Source organism: Triticum urartu, chromosome 5A (genome assembly GCF_056163025.1).
Source record: "Triticum urartu cultivar PI428250 chromosome 5A, HENAU_Tu73, whole genome shotgun sequence".
Classification (NCBI taxonomy): Eukaryota; Viridiplantae; Streptophyta; class Magnoliopsida; order Poales; family Poaceae; genus Triticum; species Triticum urartu.
Genome location: NC_141877.1, coordinates 25,915,417 through 25,928,824, shown reverse-complemented (window position 1 = coordinate 25,928,824; position 13,408 = coordinate 25,915,417). Strand labels below are relative to the sequence as shown.

At 46.0% G+C, this 13,408-nt stretch overlaps 1 protein-coding gene across 1 annotated transcript; it reads right to left on the bottom strand.

Annotated features, from left to right (window-relative positions):
• Positions 1 to 1,848: 1,848 nt before the first annotated feature.
• Positions 1,849 to 2,756, bottom strand: LOC147967694 (uncharacterized). Its single transcript, XM_087522510.1, has 2 exons — positions 2,345 to 2,756; positions 1,849 to 2,268 (listed from the first exon to the last, which is right to left on the bottom strand). The coding sequence occupies exons 1-2, from the start codon at positions 2,597 to 2,599 to the stop codon at positions 1,960 to 1,962; spliced, it is 564 nt and encodes a 187-aa protein (XP_087378636.1). The 5' UTR covers positions 2,600 to 2,756; the 3' UTR covers positions 1,849 to 1,959.
• Between the last annotated feature and the right edge of the window lie 10,652 nt (positions 2,757 to 13,408).

Genomic DNA, 13,408 nt, shown 5'->3' with positions numbered 1-13,408 from the left:
CATGGTGAAAGTTGTGTGAAATGTGCTATCTTCTGTGTTGTATGAACCTATCATATGAATATATATGTGCTATCTTCTTGTGTCAAACAGCAAGTTCAAAATAATCTACAAGGTCCCAGACGCCAGGGTCCTTGACGTCTGGTTTCAAGTCAGGGGACCAGACACCACAGTCTCTGGCGTCTGGGGTCGACTGGAAGCAAAAGCAGAGTCCTGGACAGCAGAAACAGGGCACCCAGACGCCAGGGTCCTTGGCGTCTGGACCTGGTGTAGTACTTTTTTCATTTTGTTCATATTTTGTTCTAGCACCCAAACACCTATAGTATGGAATGACATAGATATTTTGTTCTAGCAAACACCTATAGTATCGAATGACAAACATTAGTGTTCACATAATAGCAAATGACAAGCATAGTTATCACATAATCTCAAATTACACAAATAGTCTCGAATGAGAAGTTCATCACATAATCTCAAATTACACAAATAGTCTCGAATGACATAAGTAGTTCATGACCACGATGGTCCACGATAGTTGAAACGACATGAACATCACATATAACTCGGTTTCCTGTAGCAATGCAAGTCAATAACCCTTTTCCATTTCCATTCTTGCAGCACTTCTTGAATCTTGTCATCATCAGTTATGTCAACCAGTTTTCTTTCTCCGGGGCCATCTGACTGCTTCCTGCTGACGTAGTACACAAAATCCTCTTCCTTCAACCCTTGCTTCAACATGAATTTAGTCTTCAACCAATCAAAAGTGAGGTCCACTTCACTAACTTGCACAACACATGGAGAAAAGCCTTGGACATGAACAACAGGGCTAAGCACCCACTGAGTACCATTAGCCATATACAACACATAAATCTCTTAGTACCTAACCTATGATACATTAAACCACGAGGAAAACAAACAAACTAGGGTTTACACAAAACTATGATACTGGAGATCCTGAAACCAACCAATAAGTGGGGGTGTAGTTGATTTACCTTCTAGTTTCGAAATCCTGAAGATCCAACGGTGAAAACGAACCGATTCATGAGAGATTTGAGGGGGGTTATGGTACTGGATGAGAGTGAGTGGACGAGAGGGCTAGAGGTGAGAGTGAGAGTGAGTGGAGATGAAAGGAATGACAGGGGTAGAGGTGGGGTGGAGATGAATGGATGAGAGGGGTAGAGGTGGGCCCAAAGAATCTTATCCACATGATATTTGCTCTCTAGATAGGATAAGGACCCAGACGCCAGGGTCTTTGGCGTCTGGCTATGCACACTTGCAAAATGCTCTCTGGATCGGGCATCAGACAGATCAGACAGGTGTCTGTTTACCTGCGCGAGCAAAACGATCCAGACGCCAGGGACCCTGGCGTCTGGGTCCCTATCCAGAGAGCTTTTTTCATGTTTGCATAAGTGCACACCCAGATGCCAGGGTCCCTGGCGTCTGGATCGTTTTGCTCGCGCAGGTAAACAGACACCTGTCTGATCTGTCTGATGCCCGATCCAGAGAGGATCTTGCAAGTGTGCACACCCAGACGCCAAGGTCCCTAGCGTCTGGGTCCCTATCCAGAGAGCTTTTTTCCTGTTTGCATAAGTGCACAGCCAGACGCCAGGGACCCTGGCGTCTGGTTGTGCACATTTGCAAACTGGGAAAATGCTCTCTGGATAGGGACCTAGACGCCAGGAACCCTGGCGTCTGGGTGTGCACATTTGCAAACTAGGCAAAGTGCTCTCTTTTAAACTTGTTGCACACATTTTTAAACATTGGAAATCAAACAAAAATATGAACAAAGCATAGTTTGCACATAAGTAGTTCATGACCACACAAGGTCTCGGATAACAAGTTCACACACGATGTCTCGAATGACATAAGTAGTTCATGACCACACAAGGTCTCGAATAACAAGTTCATACATTAAACAAAGTCTCGACAGTTCATCATCGACGCCGGTGCCTTTCCATTTGTCTACTGAGTAGTACGGGGCCACTTTCCCTTCTTGTCACGTGCCTCGTCCTCCTCTCGTGCATCGCGAGCCCTTGCAAGTTTTCTTGCCCTCTCTTCTTGACGAGCCTCCTTCTCTTTGCGTGCCCTCTCTTGTTCACGCTTCTTGCGCTCACGAGCCTCCTTCTGACGACGCTCCCGCTCCAATCCCCGTGCATAGGACTCCTTGAATAGGCGCTGCCTCCGTAACCAATCTCGACGTTGGTCCTCTTGGACATCTTTTGGTACCTCGTGATCTATCCAAGTGAAGTACTTGCAAAGTGGAGGAGGGGACTACATATAAACCATGATTTTGTTAGACATATGAGTGACAACTTGTTGATATTTTTTGTATGTACACCTAACATACCGGTGGTATGTCATATGCGTTAGTTGGCCTTCGACGATCATGTGCATAGTTGGGACACACGAAAAATCTTCTACCTTCTGTCCATGACTTGTTGCGGTCAGTGGACACCTTCAGCTTGCAAACATCACCACACCAACATGGTGGTGTGGGCACATCCTTCTCCTTCTCCTTGTCCAAACTGGCCTCCATCCACGTCTTCGGCATGTCCTCTTGGTCCGCGCACGCCGGCCTCGTCCTGGAACCGGATGAAGCCATGCCTACAAAAAGAACAATTGTTAGCACAAGACATAAAGAGAGTAAATGCGTAAATACAGTAAATGAATAAATGCTAGGAATTGTATGAACAAATAATATACCATTATTATTAGATCAACCATCTGGATTAAGCAAATAACCGAAGGCCGATCCATTATCAACCATTCCTCTACAACCACCACCACCTCTAGCACTTGTGCTTCCTCTCCGACCACCACCACTTCTAGCACTTGTGCCTGCTCGACCACCACCTCTAGCACTTGTGCTAGCTCGACCACCACCTCTAGCACTTGTGCTAGCTCGACCACCACCTCTAGCACTTGTACTCCCTCTACGAACACTAGCACCTCTAGCACTTGTGCTCCCTCTACGACCACCACTACCACCTCTAACACTTGTGCTTCCTCGACCACCACCACCGTCACCTCTTCCACCTCGTTCACCATCGGTGCCGCCTCCACGACTTGTTTTTCTTTTTTTGGTTTTCTTATTCTTGCATGTCCGCTCATTGTGTCCCCCTTCACCGCACACCCCACAGTTGATAATGTCAGGAGCCTCCATGAAATGACCGCTACCAAATTGTTTCATGCCAGTGTATCCAGCCAGGTCATCCATATCACCCCTGAACCTCTTAGTTCTCCTTCTACCCTTCGTCTCCACCTTCAGAAGAGGGTCTGGCCTAATATGAGGGCCATGGTACTCAGGCCACTGTGATTGGTCCAAGAAAGGGTGAAATCTTGGCGCCCATGTCAACCTAGTAGCTTCCACATGGAACTCTTGCATCCTCACGGTTTTTCCATCATTAACATGTATGTTTCTCGCTTTCGCCGCCGTTATCAAATGCGAGCATGGCCAATGATACTTACTAGGCCTCTCGCACTGGCACCACCGAGTCTTCAGTTTCACCTCAAATGCAGCACCACCATATTGTCTACCGTCTCGTGTTGTGCCACCTGGCTCATCAATTTGATAGATCATTTCAAGTCTATCGAATATGATAACTTGTTGCCGTGAAGACTTTCTTGCTTGTAACTGCAACCATTCATCAACCTTTTCTGGATAATCCTTTTTTTCACCTATCCATTTTGCAGTCTCTTCAGAATGCCTCTGAAAGTACTCATTAAGCTTGAAGAAGGTGTACTCCACTATTGTAGTCACCGGCAATGCACGAGCACCCTTCAACACATTGTTGAAACATTCTACGAGATTGCTCGTCATGTCGCCATATCGCCAACCACCATCGTCATGAGCGCGTGCCCACTTGTGCTTCTCGCTTAAATTCCTAGTTAAGAACTCTTTTCCCCCTTCGTTCACCGCTGCAAAGAGTTTGTTGTACCGAGCATCGAAACCTTGCGTGGTGAAGGCCACACATACATGGGTAAGGTCTTTGCTGAGCTCCTTGCTCTTACATGCCCGGTAAAAGTTGGCCACGAAATGCCTCATGCACCATCTGTGGTGAAGCTTTGGAAATCCTGGAATAACAATGTCAATTGCCTTGAGTATGCCATGATGCCGGTCCGATATGATGCATACCTCCCTAGCCCCAATCACGTTGTCCCTAACATGACCCATGAACCACTCCCAGTTGTCTTGGTGCTCGGAAGGCACCAAAGCAAATGCACACGGCAACACGTTGTCGTTTGATGAGTGCGCCACTGCTACCATTAGTGTGCCCTTATATCTACCGGTCAAGAACATGCCATCTATAGACAAGACCGGACGATAATGCTAAAACGCCTCCACACATTGTCCATAACTCCAGAAGGCACGGTGGAACACTCCCTCGTGATCCTCGACCACATGAAACATGCCCGGGTTCCTATGTGCAATCGCGGCCAACAACCTTGGGAGCTGGTTGTATGCTTCTTCATAACCACCATACAACATCCTAATAGCATTTGCCTTTGCCTTCCATGCCTTCCCATACTTGACTTCATAACCAAATTGTTTTTTCACCGTCCGCATGAGAAACCTCACTTTCACAGTGGGATCAAAGGCTATGTCTTTCATCCATTTGTATCCGAGATACTCAGATGTGAGTTGACGGTGTGTCTTTCTAAGTCGTTTCGATGGCGGTTTGCATCTATGAGTGGTATCACAACTTTTCAACACCCATTCTTCGGTTTCTTTAAGCTTTCTTGCACGAACCTTCCATGTGCATTCCTTTTGCTCACACACCACGGTGTAACGCAACTTCATGTCCGAGTGCTCAACATAAATTGGCCTATGGTTTCGAATGGCATAGTCAGCCAACCAAAACTTCAGCATAGGCAAGCTCAGAAACTTCAATCCTTTCTTTAAATAAGCATTCTCGTCCTCATTCTCCACCCTTGGTTCTCCTGGATCCGGGCATGGTGTTGGCTCAATCGCCGTCATTCTCATTCCACCGTCAACAACAGCTTTATGGGCAAGGCTGAGATCTTTAAACAAGTGAGTTCTTTTTTGTAAGACCGTCAGCTCAAAGTGGATTTGGTTCTCCTCCTTTGTGAATCCATCCTCGTCCAACTGTTCAACTGGACCCTCGTCATCCGAGTCATACGCATATTGACGCCTAAAAGGCAAGTCACGATCCATGTCCTTTTGCGCTATGTACGCATTCAAGTCACCAACATCATTACCATGAAACCCTTCCTCTTGCTCTTCGTCGTCATCATAAACATCTTCATCCTCTTGAATTACTTCGTCACTAGCAATCACCTCAACTTCATTTGCTTGGCTATTTGGTGGTTGGCTAGAAGCATTGGGGGCATACAACTCAACCTCATTTGCTTTGATAGATGGTACACGGGGACATGGTGGGGGATAAACATTGGGGGCATCAACCACAACCCTATGCTCAACAAGTGGCACCATTGTCCTCTCGCTCATGTCATCCATTGGGGAAGAGACATGCCGGTTCAAATCAATGGTAAACCGAGGAGATTCAACCTTGGTGGCAAACAATTCAAGTGACTTGTCTTCTGATTGGGATACCTTTTCCTTGTATACATCCCAATGCAAATCCGAGGTGATAGGCATACTTTTCAAGCGAGATTTGGCTCCAACTCCAACATCATACCTTCCTATTAACTTAACATCAACATTGGTGTCCATCCACTCTAAGACTTGTCTCACTTTTGCAACAACATCCTCATAGCTAGGGCTTGTATCAAAAACCAATGGTTCCTCACCCGTGTCGGCATTGTTACTCAAGAATGCCTCCTTGTCCATGTAATGAACATTAACAAGTCTCTCCATCTAAAAATAACATGAATGGATTTAAGACTTCAATGAGAATTGGTGTGTTTATCCAAATACATCTAATTCTATCCAAATCATATCAAGACTAAATTATTGGTGATGTCCACAAAAGTATCACTAATTAACACACACTAAGCAAAGTTAACCCTAATCACTAACTAACCCTAACCCCCAATCTTTCTACTCAACAAGCATATATTCCTACTACACACCATGCATAGCACTATATTATCAAAGTTAATCAAGCCATTCACACTAACATAAGGGAGAAAACATGAACTAGGGTTCCACCAACATGTATAAAATGCAACCAAAATAACAAGATTTGACAAAAAATAATTGGATGATTTGGGGGAGATTAACAAGAGCAACAAAGTGATGGAAAGATCCACCTAAGGGATGTACCTTTTGGAGAGGATTTGAGGGGGAGCTTGAGGGATAGGAGAGAGTGTGAGAGCTCCAAGTGTTCTTCAAGCTCGGGTTGTGGATTGGGGAAAGTGTGTGGGGTGGGTCCCACACACTTTCCCCAAGGGTTATTCTGTTACCAGGGCCAGACGCCAGGGTCCCTGGCGTCTGGCCCCTTTGCCACGTCAGCAGGTCAACGGGCACGCGGGCAGTGCGGGCCAGGGGCCAGACGCCAGGGATCTTGGCGTCACCGAAAAAGGTCAGAAACGAAATTTATTTTGAAACGAGGTCAAATCGAGATTTAGTTAGCTCTATAGGTCAGAACAGTAATTTTGTCCGGACTCGGGTGGATGGTGAAAAATGGTGGGGATATATCATGTCCACACCGGCAGCGGCGACAAGACCCTTGACGTCGGCCTTTGTGTCGTCCAAGGCCTTGAGCACGTGGAGGGGTCATGGTTGAGGCAGGCCTTGGATAATTGGAGCTAGCTCGTACGTGCAGTGTGTGTGCGCGTGCGGAAGTGAGTGAAGTAGACATGATGCTCTACTAACCGGTATTGCAACAAGTAGTAAATCGCACTTCAATTCCGATCGATGCAAAGGCAATCCCCTGAAACTTATATAGTTGCTCACGTAATGTATATTTCCATCAGGCATTCGAGTACGTCGTTTGCCGGATACTCGACAAGGGCTTTGCCGAGTGCAATATGGGGGGTGCTCAGCAACATGGATGTACCCAACGAGCCTTTTCTTCAAATACACGTCTCAGCTACAAAACGAGAAAATATGTATATGAAGAACAATTTGGGGAGACACTTCTGAAATTCGGTGTTGGATCAGAGTACAACATGGAGGACATCGTCAGTGTGGGAGTAGAGCTGAGGCAGAGTTATTCGTCTGAACACCGCTCCCACCATCCAAATGACACACCACGACCTACAAAACCAAACCCTAACTATAGAGCTGCGGAATGCCCCCCCTCCGGCCATCGGAGCAACAGTTGGAGGGAGAGGGGGCCAGCCCTGGTCGGTATTGATCGGAGGTAGAGGATCGCTTCCCTAGCCGCCTTCACGTGGCGGCGGCTAGGTTAGGGAAAAACACCTTATCTTATACATGCATGCATTGACGGACGCACAACTACTTGTTTCGAATATTCATTCACATACCCCTGAAAAAACAAATATTCACTAGTGCAGAACCAGGCAATAGCACCGGTTCGTAAGCCCCTTTAGTGCCAGTTTGGTAACCGGCGCTAAAATGTAGGCACTAAAGGGCAACCACGTGGCACGAGCCAGCTTCGGGGGCAGGGAGCCTTTTAGTACCGGTTGGTGTCATCAACCGGTATTAAAATGTTGGGGTGGGGGGGGGGGGGTTGGGGTTTATGATTTCTTTTTCATTTAATTTTGTGTTTTCCATTTAATTATTTTTCGTTTGCTGGTATTTTACGATACTACATATTGTACACGTTATGCATATATATAAATAGAATTTCTAATAAAACCGATCATAATATACACACACACACACATATATACACACATATATATATATACAATTTCTCCTAATTGATGCCTCCGGAGCCAGTGGCATTAGCCTAGCTAATTGGTGCCTTCGGAGCACGATAACAATTGGAAGTGGTTCATGGGGGCGGCAGCGGGTAATAGTATTCTCCTTTGGGATCTATGACCTGGTCGAGCAAAAATCCCGCTATTTTCTCTTGAATTGCTTCTATGCGGTCCTGTGCTAGGAGCTTGTCCCGCACCTCTTTGGACTGTTAAGAAGGAGATCAATATGCATGTGTATTAGTTGTGTGACTAGATATCGATAATGGTGTAAAAATTGTGAATAGTGTTCTGACAATCGATATCGTACCCACTCCTGTCTTTGAGATTTGCTCCTTTCGGACGCCGTCATGCGAATGTTCTCGCAAACGTAGTATGCACATAGATTATTCCCCGGCGCCTGCTTCAGGGCCTTTACGAGAATGGAATTTGATCGGATAATAATTAATCAAGCATGATAATTAAAGAGATGGCAGCTAGCTAGTACTACTTAATTACTTACCTTGGGTCGATACCATTTCAGATTTTGTTTCCATGCGCCTGGAGTGGCCCTGATGAACTTTGCCCAAGCCCTGCCCCGCCGACAAAGAAAATAAATAAATGGGTTATTAAATAGTTGTTATCAGGAAATGACGAACTAATTAAATAGGTCGAGATATAGTTAATAATGATTGAAATTACCTGTTGACTATCCCCTTCACGATGGTGTAGTCACTTGCTTTCTTAAGTAGCGAGTGTAGTACTTCAACTGTTCCTTCATCAACTTTAATGATTAACAAGATTCAATAAAATCTGCATGCACACACGTTTGCATGTCTTAATTAAGCGGGCATATGTAAGCAAAAACATGTAGCTATAGCTAGTAGGGAAAAACAGAATTTGTAGTACAAGACAGTGTGACTCACTGGAAGTTGTAAGGAAGTAGTATATCTTCATTGTATTTGAGTTCCTTGAAGAACTGTAGCATGCTTTCCTCTACACATTCTTCGTGATATGGATCTATTTTCCATGTGTATTCATTAATGGTATTTGGGTCAACGAACCCAATGCCATAGCGTCCATCTTTTTTTATTTCATAAATCTTCATCCTGCATAATACCACAGAAAAGAATATAGTGAGGATAATTACAGGTAATGATTGATCAAAATGATCACTACAGCTAGTTTGAGACTTAAATTACAGAAAGAAATCACTTACAGACAATAGCAACTGACGATAGATTTGTCGAGTGCGTCTTTATTGTATAGCTGAAATAGTTATGAATACTCAACGGTCACATCTTTCTTATGGTAGTAATGCTCCTCGTTGACATTCACCATGAGGGACTCTCGATTAGAAATCTTGGTAATGTCCATGTACCATTGATGCAATTCATACATTCTCGTTGGGAGCTTATTGACCTCCTCTGGCTCGACCAAAGGTTGGCCCCGGGCATATTTCCGTTTTATTTTCTCCTCTCTAGTCGGAGACATGGGCTCGATATCGAGGAGTTGTCCAACAGTGATCCCGATCGATTCAGCCTGCGCAATATGCTCCTCGGTTATTATCACATCGCCCACCCCGAGAACATTAACGGTTTGCCCACAATAATATTGGACGCGCCTACTGTCATGTGTTGTTGGCACAGCAAGCGGGGGGATTGATTGCGCCGCCTGTTCTCCCAGCTGGGGAACGGTTTTACCGCTCCTTTTGCCAGCTGATTTGCTCGAGCTCGAGCTCGCCTCTTTCTGTAGACGTGCTCGATTTAACTTCCTGAGGTGGCGCTCATAGTCTGTGTAAACAGGCTTGGGAGCTGGTGGTCTAGCCATACGAATGAAGTGCTCAATCTTTTCTACAGGCACTTTCTCCCTTGGCGGCGGTGGCGGTTTCGGTGCAAAATGGGCTTCCACCTCGGCCTTCGATATGGCTACGTTTTCCTTCTCGGACTTGTCGTAAGGCCTCTGCTGAAGAGGCGCGAGGCTTGGACCATATTGAAATCGCTTGCCTCCGCATGTACCTGCAGTACTACCTCGACTTGTACTGCTACGCACCATAGCTGAGGCGGCTCTTTTCCGTGATTGCTGAGGCGGCAAAGACGGCTGACGTGGCTGAGTTGGAGGAGGAGGAGTGGCCTGAAGCTGTGCCGGACTTGGAGGAGGAGTGGCCTGAAGCTGTGCCGGACTTGGAGGAGGAGTGGCCTGACGCTTTGCCGGACTTGGAGGAGGAGTGGCCTGAAGCTGTGCCGGACTTGGAGGAGGAGTGGCCTGACGCGTTGGTGGACTTGGAGGAGCGGGAGTCTGCTGACTCGGTGGCGGACTGCGACGAGGAGTCGGATGACGCGGTGTCGGTGGCCTTCGAAAGATGATGCAATCCTTTCTCCATAGGATGATACGATGGTTAGCCTCTCCTAGTGTGTGCTCATCGTCACCTCCAGGAATGTCAAGCTCTAGCCCCGAATATTGGTCCACCACCTCATCAACCAAGACACGAGCATAGCCCGCTGGAATCGGGTTGCAATGGAAGGTTGCCTCGGTGGGATTTGTAAAAGCAAGGGCGTCTGCCACCTTCATGGATATGTTCTTCATTTTGAAGTGTAGCTCGCAGTTAGTGTTCTCCATGATGTCATCCACTGGGTAGCTATCCAGCAATGCGTCGCTCGGGGCGGAACCCGCGCTGCTTCTCTGCATGGATGGGACGGTGCTATCCATTGGTGGATCATCCGCTAGCTGCTGAGACCCCCTTTGCTGGCTAAGTGAGTCGATCTGCTCCTGCTGCCGCTGGAATTTGATTGCCAAGTCCGCGTGCGCTGATTCTAGGCCTTGAAGGCGTTCATAGTCTAGCTTCCTCTGCTCCTCCTCCATCTTCCTCTTCTTCTCCTCCGCAATCTTCTTTCTCGCACGGGTTCTGTAGTCGGCGTTCCAGTCCGAAAACCCCTCATACCACGGAATAGCGCCCATGCCTCGTGTTCTTCACGGCCAGCCGGACGTCGTCGCGGACGGGTCAACGGCGAGGATGCAGGCCGGGCATCGTCGAGAACAAATACTAGCTATATGCCCGCAAAAAGTAACATTTTTTAATGATTGGATTTTGATAACTAAAATTTCTAACATTTCTATATAACTAACATTCCTATAACATTTCTAACAATGCTATATAACTAACATTTCTATAACATTTCTAATATTTCTATAACTAAAAAACAGAAAAAAAAAATATAACATTTCTATATATATAACTAACATTTGTATAACATTTCTAATATTTCTATAACTAAAAAAAAGAAAAATTTCTAACTTTTTTATAACTATTTCTATAACTAAAAAACAGAAAAAATTCCTAACAATTCTATCTTTTCTATAACATTTCTAACAATGCTATATAACTAACTATTTCTATAACTAAAAAAAGAAAAATTTCTAACTTTTTTATAACTATTTCTATAACTAAAAAATAGAAAAAATTCCTAACAATTCTAACTTTTCTATAACATTTCTAACAATGCTATATAACTAACTATTTCTATAACTAAAAAAAGAAAAATGTATGTGTGTGTGCTCACCGGCGAGGCGAGAGGCGATGGGGGGCGGCGACGGGGACGGCGACGGGCGCGGCGACGACGGGGATGGCGACGACGGGGACTGGGCCAGGGCGGCGACGACGGGGACGGGGCGGCGATGACGGGGACGGGGACGACGCGGGACGGGCCGGGACGACACGGCAGTGACGACGGGGACGGGGACGACGGGGCGGCGACGACGGCCGGGGACGGGGCGGCGATGGGGGCGGCGACGAGGGATATGGAGACGGCCGGGGGCGGCGGACGACGGGGCAGAGGAGAAGAAGCAGATGAGAAACTGAAAATTTTGAAGTGTTTAGTTATATAGGATGGACCTTTAGTACCTGTTGGAGCCACCAACCGGTACTAAAGGCCTGTTTTGGCCAGGCCAAGCGGCGGGAACCGCACACCCTTTAGTATCGGGTGGTGGCTCCAACCGGTACTAAAGGGGGGCCTTTAGTACCGGTTGGAGCCACCACCCGGTACTAAAGGGGTGCGCTGGCAAGGTGATGTGCGACAAGTTTAGTCCCACCTCGCTAGCCGAGGGGCGTCCACACTGGTTTATAAACCCCCGTGCGGTAGCTCTCTCGAGCTCCTCTCCAAAGCAGGCCTACTGGGCCTACATGTTTTGTGCTGCCCTGTGGGTCTACTGGGCCTTTGCGGGCCTGCATCCTGGCCCAACAACAGGTTGGGTTTCTAGTCGTATGCAGGCCGCTCTGGCCCAGTAGGCGGGCTTTTTTATTTTTTTGCTTTATTTATTTTTGAGTTGTTTTTTTGTGTATTTAGAGTTTCTTTGTGAATATTTTTGCTTTAGGTACAAAAAATTACAAACTTTCTGTTAGTGCCCGTAGTTTTTAAATTTGAATAGTTTAAATTTTGAATTATTTGAAATTAGTGTGAATCACTAGTTTGTGAATAACTTAACTTTAAAAATCAGTAAAGGCATGAAAGAATTTGTTTGCACATAAAATTTCTTCGCGTTTCAAATGCCAAAACACATAATTACCCTAACTATTACAGAGATTCCCTCCTGGGTGTGAAATACAGAAGAAAGTGATGATAGTGAAGCCGATCACATCCTAGATCTTTGGGTGTGAAACTTTTTCTTCGCGTGTGTCCTTTTGCGCCGTAACCATGGAAAATCTTCATCATTTAGCGGGATGCTCGGGTCAATATTCACTGTGAATGGAGCAATTTCATCAAACTTTTCATAATCTTCTGACATGTCTGTCTTGTCATCCACTCCCATGATGTTTCTCTTCCCAGAAAGAACTATGTGCCGCTTTGGCTCATCGTACGATGCATTCGCTTCCTTATCTTTTCTTTTTTCTTGGCTTGGTAGACATGTCCTTCACATAGAAAACCTGTGCCACATCATTGGCTAGGATGAATGGTTCGTCTGCATACGCAAGATTGTTGAGATCCACTATTGTCATTCCGTACTGCGGGTCTTCCGTTACCCCTTACCCCGCCTCGTGTCATATTGACCCATTTGCACCGAAACAAAGGGACCTTCAAACCACGTCGATAGTCAAGTTCCCATATGTCCTGTATATAACCATAATACGTTTCCTTTCCTGTCTTGGTTTCTGCATCAAAGCGGACACCACTGTTTTAATTGGTGCTCTTCTTATCTTGGGCGATCGTGTAAAATGTATTACCATTTATCTGGTACCCTTTGAAAGTCATTATATTCGAAGATGGTAACTGGGACAGCAAGTACATGTCATCTTCAATAGAGGTGTCATGCATGGTACGTGTCTGCAACCAGCTGACGAAACTCCTGGTTTGTTCACGTGTAATCCAGTCATCAGACCGCTCCGGGTGTTTGGAGCGTAGCAAATTCTTGTGTTCATCCATATACAGAGCCACCAAGGCGAAATTCTATAGAACTATGTAGTGTGCTTCAGTGAGAGAATGTCCGTCCATACATATTATTTGTTCCCCAACTAGCGTGCCTTTTCCATCCACTCTGCCCTTATGCCGCGATTCAGGAATACCAATCGGCTTAAGGTCAGGAATAAAGTCAATACAAAACTCAATGACCTCCTCATTTTCATGGCCCT

Coding starts and splice junctions, on each gene's coding strand:
- LOC147967694 (XM_087522510.1), bottom strand. CDS start 2,599: ATGGCTTCATCCGGTTCCAGGACGAGGCCGGCGTGCGCGGACCAAGAG. Junction 2,269..2,344: donor ACGCATATGACATACCACCG/GTATGTTAGGTG, acceptor GTTTATATGTAG/TCCCCTCCTCCACTTTGCAA.